The sequence below is a fragment of the Mobula hypostoma genome, chromosome 14 (genome assembly GCF_963921235.1).
Source record: "Mobula hypostoma chromosome 14, sMobHyp1.1, whole genome shotgun sequence".
NCBI lineage: Eukaryota > Metazoa > Chordata > Chondrichthyes > Myliobatiformes > Myliobatidae > Mobula > Mobula hypostoma.
In genome coordinates, this window is record NC_086110.1 from 17,581,465 (window position 1) to 17,600,376 (window position 18,912).

Here is an 18,912-nt window from a genome sequence, read left to right on the forward strand (position 1 = left end):
GTTGCCAGACTTAAATGCCACAGATCTAGCCTTCAGCAGACAACCTGCCTCCTGATTCATCCACAGCTTTTGGTTTGGGAATGTACAGTAAGTCTTTGCGGGCACACACTCATCCACACAGATTTTAATGAAGTTGGTAACAACTGCAGCATACTCATCCTGGTTCGAAGATGAATCCCGGAATACAGTCCAGTCCACCGATTCAAAGCAGTCCTGCAGGCGCTCCTGTGCTTCCCTTGTCCATACCTTCTTGGTCCTCACTACTGGTGCTGCAGTCTTCAGTCTCTGCTTATACTCAGGGAGTAGAAGTACAGCTAGGTGATCAGATTTTCCGAAGTGAGGGTGTAGAATAGCACGGTAGACATTCTTGCTGGTGTTGTAGCAATGGTCCAGTGTGTTGTTTCCTCTGGTATTGCAAGTGATCTGTTGATGGTAGTTGCTTAGTGATTTTTTCAGACTGGCCTAGTAACCTTTAACCGCTGATAATTTCCCCCCTTCTCCTCTCTTCTTCCAGTGCCCACTCAGCCCCCTACTTACCTCTTGTCTTCTCTGCCCTGCCTATCACCAACAGCACCCTCCCCCATGCCCTTCCTCCTTCCCTTTCTCTCACAGTCTATTCTCCTCTCCTTTCAGACTCCTCCTTCTTCAGTTCTTTACCTTTTCCACCTTCCAGCTTCTCACTTCATCACCCCTCCCTCAACCACTATCCTATTTCCCCCCCACTTCACCAGGCTTCACCTATCACCTTTGAGCTCGTACTACTTTCCCCAACCTTCTTATTCTAGCTTCTTTTCCCTGAAGAAAGGTCTCTGCCTGAAATCTTGACTATTCATTCCTTTACATAGATGCTGCCAGACTTGCTGCATTCCTCCAGTATTATACTAACTCTGGATTTCTAGCATCTGTAGAATCTCGTGTTTATATTTTAGATGCCTGCAGTTTCTACTCTGGGTGCTTTGGAACAGACATCAGTATTGAATATTCAAAGGGGTTCTGCTCATTGGGATGTGCTGCCATTGTAAATATATCATTTTGAAAATTACCCATCTATATTCAAAATATTAAAATTAAGTAGGTAAATATAACAACTGAAACTGTAGTTAATTGTTTATTAAAATACAGAACATTGTCTCAGAGAGTGAGAGTTGGATTCTCTCGGACATGCCCTCATTCTCTCTCCTGAAAGTTCACTATGTGAATCAAGACTTTTATATTTCCCAGTTAGCTTCCATGTGCCTCATTTTAGTCAGTCACATCACATGCATCTCTGCTGACTTCAAGCAGGAGCATAAGTCTTTATTCCTCATTTATTTTGGCTTAAGAAGGCCTGTATTTTTTTTCCTTCATGGTATCTGCAGAAGTAGTAAATGGACTGTGGATACCAAAATTCATGCTCTTTGCTTTGCAAGAAAAATATTTAAAGTTACCTGAACATTCCTGCTCCAGGGATACATGACTCCTCTTTTCTTAGTCTGGCAAGGATTACTCCTCCTTCAAGCTGCAATTTTACTAAACTCCTATCTTCCAGTACGTTGTTCATAAGTTGCTTATATTGCTGCAAAAGTACTCTAGCCTCCTGTAAACAAAGTTAAATTGTATGCATAGGTTACAAAATAAATCATTTGCCTAACACTCAACAATGTTAACATAATCAAATCAACAATCATTTTTGGTAAAACACATGTCTTTTGAAGAGTTAGTCGCCAATATTATTATTAGGCTTACAGTAAAAGGTTTTCAATTTTCAAAGCAGTAAAACTAATATATTATTTTGAGGAACAAGGAATCTTCATGTTTTAACTATATTTGTACAAAAGTAATAATGTATTTTGAGAGTTTGGTCCTGGGATGAAACTGTGAAATCCTCTTGGAAAAGGATTCCCATGTCACTTAGTTTTTACACTAAAATATAACATACTTAAAATGTACACAGAGAGTCCCACCCATTCTCCAAAAATGGTTGAAATTGAACAGCTAGTGGAAAGGTATGGGCTTTAGACCCTAGATTGGGATTCACATCAAAAGAACATAACCACTATATTGTAAGTGTGAAACAATTCTGTGGCTAAATATATATATATAAATTCAATCATTACAGTTACTGTATTATATAATAATGTGGCAAAATATATTAATGTCATGAGAGTACCAGGAAATGACCGGCACCAAGAACAGAAAGCGTAACATCTTTCCCTGACGTTAACGTCGCTCTATCACCCACCACCCAACATACTACCGGTTACCATTGACCAGAAACACAAATGGATAAGTCATAAATACAAGAATAAGATACAGGCAATGTATAGAGTTTCAGATTCATTTATTTATCACACGTACATCAAACATACGGTGAAATATACTGTTTGCATTAACAGTCAACACAACTTAAAAATGTGCTGGGAGCACATATTCCAGCACCAACAACAATTAATTCTTGACATCCCAAAACTCTTCACTAGCTACATAGCACAAGTGAGGAACACAATGGAATACAAATAGTTGTCTACTGATAGTTGTGTGCTGTTCTAACAACACTCAACACTCATAGCCACCACCATAAATATTCATCCCTCTGCCACATGGATTATTGTCCCATGCCTGGGATACACCAACAGTACCTTTCAAACTTGTGACTCCTACCACTAGAAAATACAAGCTCCTGAATGCCTGAGAATATCACCCTTTCAAGTTCCCTTCCAAGCACAAAGCATACTGACTTGAAAATGTAAGACTATTTCATCACTGTTGTTTGATCTAAGTTCTGACACTTCCTAGTGAACAGCACTGTGGGCATATATTCCTGAGAAAAACTGCAGCAGTCCAGGGAAATAGCTTATCATCACCTTCTCAAAGCTAATGACAGTTGGACAATAAATACTGTCCTTGTCTGTAATCTCTAGATGCCAAAAATGAATGTATAAAAACATTTAGGCTTAATGCACATGAATATTTTAATCAAATAAATGATTATTTACAGTTTATTTGATTAAAGTTTATAAAATTAAAGCATTTAACTGCTGAATAGTGAAAACTACACTGACTTTATTAATATTCCATTAATATTATTATGTCATTATCCATTGGAGGTCAAACACCTATCTACAAAACTCTGGTTACAGTTCACAGGTTACTATAGGTGAAAATTATTAAAATGTTTTAGAACATAAAAATCTAACAATTACCTCAGTAGTTTCTGGCAGTTTACTTGATCTCAGGTTCACTATGTTACTTTGGATGAGACTATGTGCATCTTTACATCCCTGCATAAGCTGTTCCAGTTTCTGTAGGGACACAAAATTAATGAAAAGAATTTAAAATATACAACCTTAGTGCATTCTAAATATCTTCCAAGTGAAATAGAGAAAATTTTTTTAAAATTGTCAGTTTTATCAAGTTTAAGTTTAATTGCCATTCAACAATATGCATATATACAGCTAAACAAAATAGCATTCCTCCAGGCCCAAGATGCAAAACACAGTCACACACAGTACATATAGAAACATCACATAAAGTCACAAAATACTATTAGCACAGGTACATGAATGGTATGGCCTGAGGAATTACAGTTCCTGGGATGTAGTCCTGGAGTCACATTTCTGCAAGAACAAGCATGTAGCAGTTCCTCATCCCCTGCAACCACACATAAAAGCAGCCCAGTTTGTCTTCCATGGATTGTGTTAAGATTGAATTATACACAATCTAGTCCTAGATAAAGTATTACTTTTGATAAATGTAACAATATTCATTCTATTAATATTAGCTTTTCAGTGTTAATGAGTGAAACAACTGTTTGTAAACTATAAAATATACTGCATTGTGTAAGCAAATTGTTTGCTCATTCATTTGAAGGAAGAGACTGATAAATAAAAAAGGAAGGTAGTTTTGGAAGGAAGGTACAGTACGTGTTTTACTTGGGTATTTGACAATGTCTCTTGGAAGACATAAGTAGGGCATTTCCAGAATTATACCCATATTTGTTTTCAGCTTTTCCACAAGAAAATCACTACTGTAGAACATATATGCACCCTAACTGTACGTATACTGTCAGAAAGCATGGGATGGGAATATGATGTAAATGTGATTTGTTGCACAATAGCTCCATGTTCAGATACTGATTTCACCAGTGCAAGATGCTGATTAAAGCTAGACCTCCACCTCTTAAAGAGCTTTGCAAGGTTTAGTCAATAGGTTGTGTGTGTGTGTGTGTGTGTGTGTGTGTGTGTGTGTGTGTGTGTGTGTGTATATATATATATATATATATATATATATATATATATATATATATATAGTGTGTATGTCTGTGGTATTCAGATAGCTATTTCACCTGCATACAGGAGGGTAATGTACCCACATAATGAAGTACTGTAATGGGTGCATTAAAGAGCTGAAATTTTAATTTTGTGTCAAGCCAGGAGCACATTCTCCAGCATATAATTTGTAGCTTGATAAATATCATTATTTGACAGCTCAATCAGCATAGACCTTCCGTCCAATTTCTCAGCTTCTTTTGCAGAACAAAGTACCCAACATCTGAATGTGACAGTGGAAGCTTATACTTTTGCAATGCCAGCTTAAGTAAATATGCAAAATCAGCTTTCTTTTTATTATGACCCACAAAAACTCTTAAGTCATCAAGAAACTTTTACAGCTCAGCACATTTTGGGATGCAAGGGTGGGCTTACATGGGGAGGACTTTTATCCCTCACCAAATATCAGTCTTTTTGTGAATGAGTAATACATATTTCAAATTAGATTACTGGTTCCAAATTCAAGGTTGTTTAATATAATTTCTAATACACAAGTGTAAAGAACGAAATAATTGTTACTACAGATCGAATACAGCACAAAAAAAACAGCAAGATAAAGAACACAATAATAAAAAACATAATACACATAAATACATGATAGCTTCTACACATAGGTTGATTTAATGCCATAAAGTGATACCAGGCTGTACATAAGGTGACCCTGACAGGAGAAATATTTATAGAGGGGGTTGTGGAGGGGTTGGTTAGTGGGTGGAGATGTTGATCAGCCTTGCTCCTTGGGGAAGTAATTGCTTTTAAATCTGGTGGTCCTGGTATGTCTTCTCCCTGATGGGAGTGGGACAAACAGTCCACGAGTAGGGTGGGTGGGATCCTTTATGATATTATTGGCCCCTTATATATATGTCCTTGATGGGAGGTAGGCTGTTGCCAGTGATGCATTGGGCAGTTCTGACTACCCATTATAGTACCTTCCTGTCCGCTGCAATGCAGTTTCCATATCAAGCAGTGATGCAGCACGTTAGGGTGCTCTCTACTGTGCATCTGTAGAAGGACGTGAGCCCATTCAGAAAGTAAAAGCATTGGTGAGCTTCCTTTATTGTGTAGGATGTGTTCTGGAATCATGAGAGGTTGTGAGAGACATCCACTTCCAGGAGTTTGAAACTGCTCACAGTTTCCACTGCTATGCTGATGACGTAAAAGAAGGATGTGAGTTGTGCATGTTCTCTTGAAGTTGATAACCAACTCCTGCGTCTTGTTGACATTGAGGAAAAGTGACTTGCCTGGCTTCAGGCCTCGAGCTCTTTGGCCTCCTCTACGTTGGCTGCCTCATCATTATTGGTGATGAACCTCACTACTGTCGAGTCATCAGCTAACTAAGGGCCATGCAGTCATGTAACACCAATGTGTATAGCAATGGGCTCAGCATGAAGGCCAGGGTTCACTTGTGTTGAGGATGATGAAGATCTGCAATCCAATCTGGCTATACTATGATCAATTTAGTATCATGTATGCATTGACATTCACTCTGCCCTCTTAGTGTACTTAAAGCATGTGCATACAAAGCATGTGGTACCATTCTAACCAATATCCTGGTCAGTGCAAATCAGACTAAATATGTGGGCTTCCAACTTCATGGAACTCTGAAAGCTTCATTCTAGTAAGGTAAATGTACAGTTTATCATTATGCATTGTACCTATAAAGCTTTTCAATTATTTTCCTAGTTTGCATTGAGTTAGAAGTTTACAATGCAAGGCTAATGAAGTTGTACAAATATTTTAATATCATTCAGGCTTATAAGATAATCACATTTTCCACCAGTAATTCCTGCTGGGGAACTGATCCTACAATATTTACATAGAAACATAGAAAACCTACAGCACAATACAGGCCCTTTGGCCCACAAAGCTGTGCTGAACATGTCCTTGCCTTAGAACTACCTAGGGTTACCCATAGCCCTCTATTTTACTAAGCTCCATGTAGCCATCCAGGGTCTCTTAAAAGACCCCATCATTTCCGCCTCCACCGCCGCTGCCAGCAGCCTATTCCACGCACTCATCACTCTCTGTGTAAAAAACTTACCCCTGACAACCTCTGTATCTACTTTCCAAGCACCTTAAAACTATGCCCTCTCGTGCCAGCCATTTCAGCCCCGGGAAAAAGCCTCTGACTATCCACATGACCAATGCTTCTCATTATCTTGTACACCCCTATCAGGTCACCTCTCATCCTCCGTCACTCCAAGGAGAAAAGGCTGAGTTCACTCAACCTATTCTCATAAGGCATGCTCCCCAATCCAGGCAACATCCTTGTAAATCTCCTCTGCACCCCTTCTATGGCTTCCACATCCTTCCTGTAGTGAGGCAACCAGAACTGAGCACAGTACTCCAAGTGCGGTCTGACCAGGGTCCTATATAGCTGCAACATTACCTCTTGGCTCCGAAACTCAATCGCACAATTGATGAAGGTCAATGCACCATATGCCTTCTTAACCACAGAGTCAACCTGTGTAGCAGCTTTGAGTGTCTTATGGACTCGGACCCCAAAATCCCTCTGATCCTCTACACTGCCAAGAGTCTTGCCATTAATGGTATATTCTGCCATCATATTTGGCCTACCAAAATGAACCACTTCACACTTATCTGAGTTGAATTCCATCTGCCACTTCTCAGCCCAGTTTTGCATCCTATCAATCTCCCGCTGTAACCTCTGACAGCCCTCCACACTATCCACAACACTCCCAACCTTTGTGTCATCAGTCTCTTTGAAGTAAGTATGTAAGGCATCAACAACAAATCTCAATGTTTATAGAACATAGAAATGCTACAACACAATATAGGCCTTTCGGCCCACAATGCTGTGCCGAACATGGACTTACTTTAGAAAATACCTCGGGTTATCCATAGTCCTCTATTTTTCTAAGCTCCATGTACCTATCCAAGAGTGTCTTAAAAGATCAAAAAAGGATCCTGGTAATATTTGTTATAGTTAAACCATATAGTTATAGAAACTGGGAGGTTTCTACAACAGGATAATGATCCTAAACACACCTCAAAATCCACAATGGACTACCTCAAGAGGCGCAAGCTGAAAGCTTTGCCATGGCCCTCACAGTCCCCCGACCTAATCATCATCGAAAATCTGTGGATAGACCTCAAAAGAGCAGTGCATGAATCTCACAGAACTAGAAGCCTTTTGCAAGGAAGAATGGGCAAAAATCTCCCAAACAAGAATTGAAAGACTCTTAGCTGGATACAGAAAGTGATTACAAGCTGTGATACTTGCCAAAGGGGGTGTTACTAAGTACTGACCATGCAGGGTGCCCAAACTTTTGCTTTGGGCCCTTTTCCTTTTTTGTTATTTTGAAACTGTAAAAGACGGAAATAAAAAAGTAATCTTGCTTAAAATATTAAAGGAATGTGTCATCTTTAACCTTATGCGTTTTGGAAATCAGATCATCTTTTACTCACTTAGCTATTCACAGTAACAGAAACTTTGACCAGGGGTGCCCAAACTTCTGCATGCCACTGCATGTCCTTTTGTTTGTCCAGAAAAGGTATTTCAGCATTTGCACCAATAGTATTTTTTTTTTGTTAATGCACAGTTGCTGAATGTGCAGGAATTAAATCCAACCCCTCAGATACTGTACAATGGCCAGTCAAACTTCTTTTATCACACTATCTTCATAATTTGATAGGACTTATCATGCAAGGTATTTTTCTATCTTCAATTGCCTGCATTTGCAGAATCTGAGTACAGTATTGAATCTAAATTACTGAGTACAGTTTTGATTTCCACTTGTCTTACTTCATGGTGAAGCTATGTCTGCTGTCAACAATGAACAGACACCACTAATCATAAGGTGTGTCAAATGGTTCATGTATTTTTTTCCCTTAAGTCTCGGCTGTTTAATTACATTGTAAACTCATCTTAATTTGGTGGTTCCATTCAGCATCTAATTTGCATCAAATAATGTACTCAACTGGTACTCACCATACGAAAGCAAACCCAGCTACTGTGACAGTAGGGGAAAGTTCCATCAAGTTCTGGTGGCAACTGATTGCTTTCTATGTGTTTATGTAGTGACTTCAATGAAGTCAGAGTTTCAAACTGCACAGAAAAAAAGATTTTATTTAACAGGAATTTGTTTAAAAGCTTATTTCAGTAACATAAATAAAAGTAGTGAAACAATTCCTTTCATCTGATTGAAAGAAATTGTCATAAAGATCATAGGACAATGTGATAGTCTGGAGCATAAGAATACCAACATGCTTCAAAGGTGCGATTTATGCTGTGAATTCTCATGTTGTAAATTACTAGTCGAGTGAGGTAGTGGGCTGAGGCCAGATACTTTACCCACAAGTGAGGAAAGCGTGGGAATAGATGGGTCAGTAAAAGTCACAGGCAACAATAGCAACCTGCTGGAGAGTGGTTTTTCCTCAATGGTTTCAGGTGACAGGATATTGGCCAATAAATCCACACCAGTGAATAGAGATTAACCATTTTAAGGTACCTATTTACTTTGGCAAGAACATTGCTATGTAGTTATCATTACTTCTATGCATTATTTTTGATCTTTTTGTGCAAAGAAAATCATTATAGAATGATTTATAATTAGAATTTGCAGAATAATTTCAGCATAATGTGGAATATAGAGTTTAGCATATTCCAGATATGATAAACTATGCAATTAATACTGCTTTATTTAATGGAAAACTTAATGTGACCATTTTAGTGCTCTGTATATCTATAAACGGTTGTCAGTGAGATGCTGCATGAGGACTAAACCTAAGTGGATAGGTTTCATGATGATGAGGTTGATTTAAAAAGGATATTTATACTCCTGTGTAACAAGTGTTTGAAGGCTAGCTGCTGATGTGCATTTTTGTATTGAAGGTACCTGGTTTACAGGATTTTCAAGATATTCATCAGTTAGGATATGAACAAATAATAGTTAAAAAGACAGTATCAACTCATATTTGGCGGGTTTGTTGTAAAATCAGCAGCAACATTGCGCTCCCCAACAAGGCCATATAAAAACTAAGACAACATCCAGAACTGAAGGAAGCTATAGAAATAGCTATAAGTATAAAATGAAAATTAAAGAGTTAGGGGAAAGGTGAAGCTAACATGGATCAACAATGTCAGAGGCAGCAGATCTATTTAACTAGGTTAATTTAACAAGATTAATGATTTTACATTTTTCCACAGATTATTTATACATATTATTTGTTATCTTTCCCCAAATACATATGCCTGAGTACAGGGCTACGGTAGGAAACTTTGTCACATGGTGTGAGCAGAATTATCTGCAGCTCAATGTGAAAAAGACTAAGGAGCTGGTGGTAGACTTGAGGAGAGCTAAGGTACTGGTGACGCCTGTTTCCATCCAGGGGGTCAGTGTGGACATGGTGGAGGATTACAAATACCTGGGGATACGAATTAACAATAAACTGGACTGGTCAAAGAACACTGAGGCTGTCTACAAGAAGGGTCAGAGCCGTCTCTACTTCCTGAGGAGACTGAGGTCCTTTAACATCTGCCGGACGATGCTGAAGATGTTCTACAAGTCTGTGGTGGCCAGTGCCATCATGTTTGCTGTTGTGTGCTGGGGCAGCAGGCTGAGGGTAGCAGACACCAACAGAATCAACAAACTCATTCGTAAGGTCAGTGATGTTGTGGGGATGGAACTGGACTCTCTCACGGTGGTGTCTGAAAAGAGGATGCTGTCTAAATTGCATGCCATTTTGGTCAATGTCTCCCATCCACTACATAATGTCCTGGGTGGGCACAGGAGTACATTCAGCCAGAGACTCATTCCACCGAGATGCAACACAGAGTATCATAGGAAGTTATTCCTGCCTGTGGCCATCAAACTTTACAACTCCTCCCTTGGAGGGTCAGACACCCTGAGCCGATAGGCTGGTCCTGGACTTATTTCATAATTTACTGGCATAATTTACATATTACTATTTAACTATTTATGGTTCTATTACTATTTATTATTTATGGTGCAACTGTAACGAAAACCAATTTCCCCCGGGATCAATAAAGTATGACTACGACTATGACTTTCATCAATTAAAACTGGAATTCAAACTACTGATGAGTTAAACAGAGGGTAATACATGTTTTATTTGAGAATCACAGAACAACAGAAAATTTAGGAGACAGGATAGTAATTAGCCAGTTTATAAAGGTAAATCTCATCCAAACCTCCTGCATTAGTTCTGTTGGATGGCAGGTTGGGATGCCTCAAGTATACATCAAATAATGTTTAAATATGTTGAGGGTTGTTGTCTCTATCACTCCTAAAGGCAAAGAGCTCCTGACCCCTATACAAAACAAAAATAATTTTTTCCCTCTAATTCTTTGACCAGCTACTTTAAATCTATGTTGCCCTAGTTTTGGACTTCTTTATGAGGTGAAATAAGCAATCACACTTTATTCTATCTAGGCTTATAATAATTTTATAGAATTCAAATTAGTTTCCCATGTTCCAAAGGAAGCTGGGAATGTATACAGCTTTAGAGTCACATCCCTGTGCCTATGTTCTCTAACTTTCATAATAAAGAAAAGCATTCTGGATTACATTCTTTTTAAAAACTGTTTCATTGATATGTCCTGCCATTTTTAAGGATTTGCAAAACTACTTTCCAAGAATTCTTTGGTCTCCATATCTCAATTTCATGATGCAACTGTATGGTTGGCATATCATTATGGGCCTATTTTACTTTCGATGGGGACATAAATCAAGTCTCAATAATATTTATTAATGAACATTTTTGATATTATATATACCTGCATGGAAGTTGGTTTCTCAAAGCGGAATACATGGTCTCGTTCAACCAGCAGCAAAACAATATGGACGCAGTTGGGAATTGTGCCCTGTAAAGAAGTATGAAATATATTCAATGTACTGTAGCGGATGTGCATTCTACAATTTGTTTCAACAGTTTTTTCAAAAGTTTTTTGTAAAGGATAATATACATTTCAGCACATAAATTCAGGCTGATGCTCCTGTGGAATACAGTAAGTAGCATGGTTTTAAAGGTGTCATTAACTCAAATACAATGTTATATAGAAATCATGTTTACATTATCAGGTGAGCATAAAGTTCCCAAGAAACTATTTCAAAGAAAAGCAAGCCAGTCATTCACAGTGTTACATGTAATTATCCTTTAGTCAACCTTTCTAAAATTATTATTTCTGGGAAAATGTTGTGCACAGATTGGCTGCCATGTGTCCTACAAAAATGAACCTCATTGGCCAAACAGTACTTTAAAGTATCCTCAGATGACACCAATACGACTAAGCTGAATACAAATCCTTCTTTAAGACAATTGCTATCAAACACTTTGGTTTATAAGAGTCAATGACAGAAAAAGAATTACTTAAATAACTTTCATTTTGTTTCACTAACACTGTGAAGCCCTTAACAACATAAACTTGTACACAAAGCCATTATAAAGCATTTTATTATATATAAAATGAATTATATATAGTTACATATAATTATATATAGTTCAGCATTAAAACGAAGGGTGTCACCTCTGTCAAATACTGAAGGAGAAGTTCAGTGTTAATATTTTCTGGATGAGATGCAATTATGTTCACTTTAAAAGAAGTCCTTGATATCATGCAATTGTCCACTATTTAGAAAATTAATTTCAAGTGTGAAGCAATAATTTTGAGAAATATAAATCTAAGCTCATAGAAAAGATTCAAAGGGAACCCAAATACTGAGTGCAGGTGTTCACGATAGCTTATACTGACACTTATAGTGAGGAGAAGTAAAATAATCTCAATTCCCAATGAAATATCTCTGCAAAAAAATGCTCCAAATATTTTCTGCCCTCTTTACATTATTGAAGAAGCAGGGAAATTTCTATCATCCCCATGAAACTTTTTTTTTTGATGTCAAAAAGTGTAAATGTTGAGAAGTTTCTAAAACACAGCACAGCTATGTGTTTGCCACCTAATAAATTAGATAAATAATCAATTTCTTGAAAGTTGACAGAATTAATATAACTATATGATATGGCCCTAACAAGAAAGTTCTCAGCAGCAGCTATGTATGGTCACTTAACATCTTATCTTACAAGTCCAGTGATTCATTGACATAGTACAAAACATGAATGACACTTTGGAACTTCATTGCTTATGTAATTCATTAATACTTTACAAAGTGCAGTTACACCAATTTATTGCGGAGCTAAAATATTTTTTTTGCAAAATATTGATAGCACTGCATTCTAAATAATTAGCAGACTACACTAGTTAACTTCATATTTGAAAAGATCTATCACACTTACACACTAAAACATAAAAAGTCTCACAAAAGAACAAGACAAAAGAAATTCAGGATTCTGTAATTTCGCTTTACTTAAAACTACTCATTCTAATCCTTCTAACAAACTCCCTCCTTTTTCAAGCACTTATCTGTTTAAAAGGACTTAATATTACATGCTCCAATTACCTTAATGGACATTCTAACATTTTTGTTGTATAATTTTGTTTTTACTGCATATCCCTATTAGAACTCATCACTATTAGAGTAACAAATAGTTACCTCCAAAACAGGTTATAATATTGAAAACATGTTAGCTTACTTCTTTGAATATATTTCATCAAAAATGTTTTCTGGAGTTTTGTGCTCATTCATAATTGTATTACTTCATTTTGTATTTTGTTTTACAAAAGTTCAATGCACCCTCTGAATAAAATGTTCTTCAATATCATTCCTATATCCAGAATGTTGCAGAGACTAAAAGGTTAAGTGATAAGAACAGATTAGATTTGTGTTTCCTTGAGTATATGAAATGAAATGCTTCTGCAAGGCTTGGTCTTGCAAAAGGTTCGCCTAACCTGAGATCGCAGTTCCCTCTAAGCTAGGCAAGTGTGCGGCCATGCAGTAACGGAATGTTAAAATTGCTGCATAGCTGGAATTTCCTTTTATATAGGGTAATGCAAATATAATTTTGAAATTATTCTTACTCAATGCCAGCAAGACCAAGGAGCTGATTATTAACTTCAGGAGAAAGAAACCAGAGGTCCATGAGCCAGACTTCATTGGAGGATCAAAGCGGGAGAGGGTCAGCAACTTTAAATTCCTCTGTGTTGTTATTTCAGAGGAATCGTGCTGGGTCCAGCACACAAGTGCAATTACAAAGAAGCACAGCAGCACCACTATTCCACGGGAGTTTGCAAATATTCAGCATGACATCTAAAACTTTGACAAACTTCTACAGATGCGTAGTGGAGAGTAAATTAACTGGCTACATCACTGCTGTGTATGGAAACACCAATGACCTGAACAGAAAATTCTACAAAAATTAGTGGATATGGCCCAGTCCATCATGGGTAAAGCACTCCCCACCATCAAGCACATCTACATGAAGTGTTGTCACAGAAAAGTAACATTCATCATCACGGACCCCCACTAGCCCAGACATACTCTCATCTCACTTCTGCCATCAAGAAGGTGGTACATGAGCTTCAGGACTCACACCACCAGGTTCAGGACCAGTTATTATCCCAAAACCATCAGGCTTTTGAACCATAGAGGATAACTTCACTCGCCCTATCATTGAAATGTTCCCACAACCTATGGACTTGCACAGTTTGTTGTCCTTTGCACACTGATTGAACGCCCAAGTTGGTGCAGTCTTTCATTGATTCTATTATGGTCTCGTCTGGGCCTGAAACATTGACTGCTTATTCATTTCCATGGATGCTGCCCGACCTGCTGCGTTCCTCCAGCATTTTGCACGTGTTGTTTTGGATTTCTAGCATCTGCAGACTTTCTTGTGTTTATGGTTATTATTCTAATACGATTTTATTGAGTATGCCTGTAAGAAAATGAATCTCAGCCTTGTATATGGTGACATATATGTACTTTGAACTTCAAAATCTATCATGAACTACCCTGTAAATATGTGTTAATTAATATAATCCATATTTTATCTAAATAATAAGTGGACCACAAACTTTACTTTGAAACATTTTAGAGCTTCAATGTATTTATTGTTGGATTTGGAGTAGGCGAGAGGAGGGGAGCTGGAAGCCAGGAGCAGATGGGCAGTGATTTGGCCACCACTGACAACCCACCAACTGGAGAGTATCGTGGTTAAGGGTCGAAACATTCTGTGAAGGTTGGGAACCACCTGATGACATTGGCTCCTCGCTGAAGGCTATGGTTACCTTATAAAGTAACTGGAGAATGCACCCTAACAGGTGTATGTAACAAGCAAATATTGTCAATGTTTCAAGTTACAACACTTACAAATTGTAACAATAAACAGAAGTCAGTAGCTTATTGTTAATAAACCACTGGCCCAATGAACAGTGACACCATCTAGTCAAAACATTTTACTTTTGCCATTGTGCCTGTCAGTTATTTTTGTCCGCCTGACATCATTTACCTGTGTTGTGAACTGTGATTTATGTTTGTTTGATGTGTATATTACAAAAACAAACATTTAAAGTGTCGCACAGTTTTCTGGGATTGTAAAAATTTCCTGCTCAGAGCAATGTTCGCATAGCTATATACTGTATATATTTTAAAAAAATTATAGTTAATGTTGTCCTGGGACTTCAACGTTAATGAACCATGGGCACTCAGCTATTTCAATCTTTTGGCCACAGCCAGCATCAATCAAGTCTACCACAGACGATTCAAAACAGTTGTGAAGAATTCACCCTGAATTTTATAAACCTATTTTGCAAAGGGCAAAAGCTCTTACAAGTTGTATAGATTCAAAATTTCTCCTAATTGCATATCAATACCTAAGACAAAGGTGCAAGCTTTTAATTTCCTTGTAAGGGGAATACAAATGCAAAGTACTTTCTTTTGATCCACTTGTGCCTACAAGGCACAGCCTTTATCACTGGGCTATACAAAATATTGGTATTCTGTACATGTTTAACGTTAGATTAAAGTGGCTAAAACTGGATATTTTTAGAAAGAGCTTTGGTTAATTGCTTGACTTATTTCTATTGTACAATCCGTAACCTAAAACTAATTTAAATACTACAAGAAAACCAGAACAAAGATTTAGAAACTGGGCACTTTTCAAGATTTAACAAATTACAAATTTAAAATTCATCACCTGCAAGATATTGAAAGCTTTAGATAATGCTGACACAGGGGAGCAACGCCGTGCATCCACTAAAATGGTCAGTCCTGCACTCTGGGTTTCTTGTCTGAAACATGAAGCAAAAATAGTAAATGATATAAAAGCTTTACCCATATTAACAGATTACTTTGTTGACAACATTAACAAACATCTATAGGGAGACAGATTCTAGAATGTGCAATAATAAGGTTGTTGTGATGGAAGATTTTAACAATCCTAATATTGACTGACATCTTCTTAGAGCAAGGGGTTTAGATGAGGTGGAGTTTGTTAGGTGTGTTCAGGGAAGTTCCCTGACACAATATGTAGATAAGCCAACTAGAGAAGAGGGTGTACTTGATCTGGTATTGGGAAACGAACCTGGTCAGGTGTCAGATGTCTCAGTGGGAGAGCATTTTTGGAGGTAGTGATCAAAACTCTGACTCTTTTACCAGAGAGCTGGAGAGCGATAGCAGCAGACAATTTGGGAAAACATTTAATTGAGGTAGGGGGAAATACAATGCTATTAGGCAGGAACTTGGGAACATAAATTGAAGCAGATGTTCTCAGGAAAACGAGTGGCAAATGTTCAGGGAACATTTGCATGGCATTCTGCTTAAGAATGAAACTAGGAGAGCTAGAAGGGGCCATGAGAAGCAGGATTAAGGAAAACCCCAAAACATTCTACAAGTATGTGAAGAGCAAAAGGATGAGTGTGTGAGAATAGGGCCAATCAGGTGCGATAGTGGAAATGTGCGTATGGAGTCAGAGGAGGTAGCGGAGGTACCTAATGAATACTTTGCTTCAGTATTCTCCAGGGAAAAGGACCTTGGCAATTGTGGAGATGACTTATAGTGGACTGAAACACTTGAGCATATAGACGTTAAGAAAGTGGATGTGCTGGAGCTGTTGAAAAGCATTAAGTTAGATAAGTCGCTGGAACCGGATGAGATATAGCCCAGTCTACTGTGGGAAGCAAGGGAGGAGATTGCTGAGCCTCTGGCGATGATCTTTGCATCATCAATAGGGACGGGAGAAGTAGCAGAGGATTGGAGGGTTGAAAATGTTGTTCCTTTGTTCAAAAAAAGGGAGTAGAGATAACCCAGGAAATTATAGACCAGTAAATCATACTTTAGTGGTGGGAAAGTTGTTGGAGAAAATCCTGAGAGGCAGGATTTATGAGCATTTGGAGAGACATAATCTGATTAGCGATAGTCAGCATGGCTTTGTAAGGGCAACGCGTGCCTTACGAGCCTGATTTAATATTTGAGCATGTAACTAAACACATTGATGAAGGTAGAGTAGTGGATGTAGTGTATATAGATTTTATTAAGGCATTTGATAAGGTTCCCCATGCAAGGCTCCTTCAAAAAGTAAGGAGGCATGGGATCCAAGGAGACCTTGTTTTGTGGATCCAGAACTGGCTTGCCCACAGAAGGCAAAGGATGGTTGTAGATGGTTCATATTCTGCATGGAGGTCAGTGACCAGTGGTGTTCCGTAGGGATTTGTTCTGGGAAGCCTCCTCTTTTTGATTTTTATAAATGACCTGGATGAAGAAGTAGAAGGGTGGGTTAGTACGTCTGCTGATGACACAAAGGTTGGGGGTGTTGTGGATAGTCTGAAGAGTTGTCAGAGGTTACAGCGGGACATCGATAGGATGCAGAACTGGGCTGAGAAGTGACAGATGGAGTTCAACCCAGATAAGTGTGAAGTGGTTCATTTTGGTAGGTCAAATTTGAAGACAGAATATATTATTAATGGTAAGACTCTTGGCAGTGTGGAGGATCAGAGAGATCTTGAGGTCCATGTCCATAGGACACTCAAAGCTGCTGCGCAGATTGACAGTGTTGTTAAGAAAGCATATGGTGTGCAGATATTCATCAACCATGGGATTGAGTTCAAGCACCATGAGGTAATGTTACAGCTATATAAAACCTTGGTCAGACCCCATTTGGAGTACCGTGTTGAGTTCTGGTCACCTCACTACAAGAAGCATGTGGATACTATAGAAAGAGTGCAGAGGATATTTACAAGGATGTTGCCTGGATTGGAGAGCGTGCCTTATGAGAATAGGTTGAGTAACCTTGGCATTTTCTCCTTAGGGCAATGGAGGATGAGAGGTGATGTGATAGAAGTGTATAAGATGATGAGAGGCACTGATCGTGTGGATAGCCAGAGGCTTTTTTCCAGGGATAAAGTGGCTAACACAAAGGAGCATAGTTTTCAATGCTTATAAGTAGGTATAGAGGGGATGTCATGGGTAAGCTATTCACACAGAGAGTGATGGGTACATGTAATGCACTGTCAGCAAAGGTGGTGGAGGCGGATACAATAGGGTCTTTGAAGAGACTCTTAGATAAGTACAAGAGCTTAGAAAAATAGAGGCCTCTACAGTAGGTAATTCTAGGCAGTTTCATAGTCAGCACAACATTGTGGGCTGAAAGGTATGTAATGTGCTGTATATTTCTATGTTCTATATAATGACCTTGGGAAGCTTTTCACAATTTCACACCATCATTTTGAGAGAGACCAAATAATGTGCACCAGTATAACATGAAATAAAAATAGATATACAATTAATTTCTCAGAGAGTCTTGAATAGAAAATCTTAATCTGTTAGTTTACTTGTTTACAAAGAATAAACCTTTATTGGAGTGTAATAAACACTGCATTTTATTTGCTAAAATGTAATTTCAATAGGTCAAATCAAAGTAGAACTTTCAGGACACTGTAATATGAAAATCCCATATTTATGTCATGATTAAGTACTTAACTTTTTCTCACAGTATTTATTCATAGTTCAACTAACCCCAATAACAATAATAGCAAATGCAAATTGGTTTACTATTGTCAAATAAATGGAGGTACAGTGAAAAACCTGTCTTGTACCCCATCCATACAGATCAATTCATTATAACACTGCATTGACGTACTATAAGGTAAAACGACAATGAAGTGCAGAATAGTGTCACAATATAGAGAAAGTTCAGTACAGGTAAACAGCCAAACTGAGGTAGATTTTAATGCCAAGAGTCTATCATATTATTCTAAAGAATGGTTCAATAGTTTTGTAATAGCAGGATAGAAGCTGTCTTTTAGCTTGATGAAAGACTAGGCTTTTGTACCTTTGCACTGATGGCAATGAGGTGAGTGAGGTATTTGATTATACTGGCTGCTTTACTGAGGCAGTGAGATGTGGCCAAAGTACATGGAAGGGAGTCTGATTTCTGTGATGTGCAGAGTTGTTTCTACAACTCTCTGCAGCTTCTTGCAGTCATAGGCAGAGAGGCTTTCTATGGTCTTCTTTTTCTTAAGCCGATCATCCCTACCAGAGGATCGGCCGCCTGCAGCAGCTTGCCAGAGTCCTCTGTTCTGAGCCGAAAGGAGGTCAATGCAGCTTCAACTTTCGCCACACAACTTTATACATCTTCTAGGTGAAGACTCTTCCTCTCCCAGGAATGAGGTCTTTGAAGCTTCTGTAGGAATTTCTGTAACACTGTTTTTTACATGATAGGGTTACTAGCAACA

The 18,912-nt window shown here is 38.2% G+C and overlaps 1 protein-coding gene across 1 annotated transcript in view; it reads right to left on the minus strand.

Annotated features, from left to right (window-relative positions):
• Nucleotides 1-18,912, minus strand: part of plekhg4 (pleckstrin homology domain containing, family G (with RhoGef domain) member 4) — a 175,630-nt gene that overhangs the window by 114,785 nt on the left and 41,933 nt on the right. Inside the window, exons 6-10 of the mRNA XM_063067558.1 lie at nt 15,378-15,471; nt 11,068-11,154; nt 8,260-8,376; nt 3,183-3,281; nt 1,448-1,576 (exon numbers count right to left, since the gene is read on the minus strand). Of these exons, the coding sequence (XP_062923628.1) occupies nt 1,448-1,576; nt 3,183-3,281; nt 8,260-8,376; nt 11,068-11,154; nt 15,378-15,471 (526 nt within the window). The remainder of the gene's footprint in view (nt 1-1,447; nt 1,577-3,182; nt 3,282-8,259; nt 8,377-11,067; nt 11,155-15,377; nt 15,472-18,912) is intronic.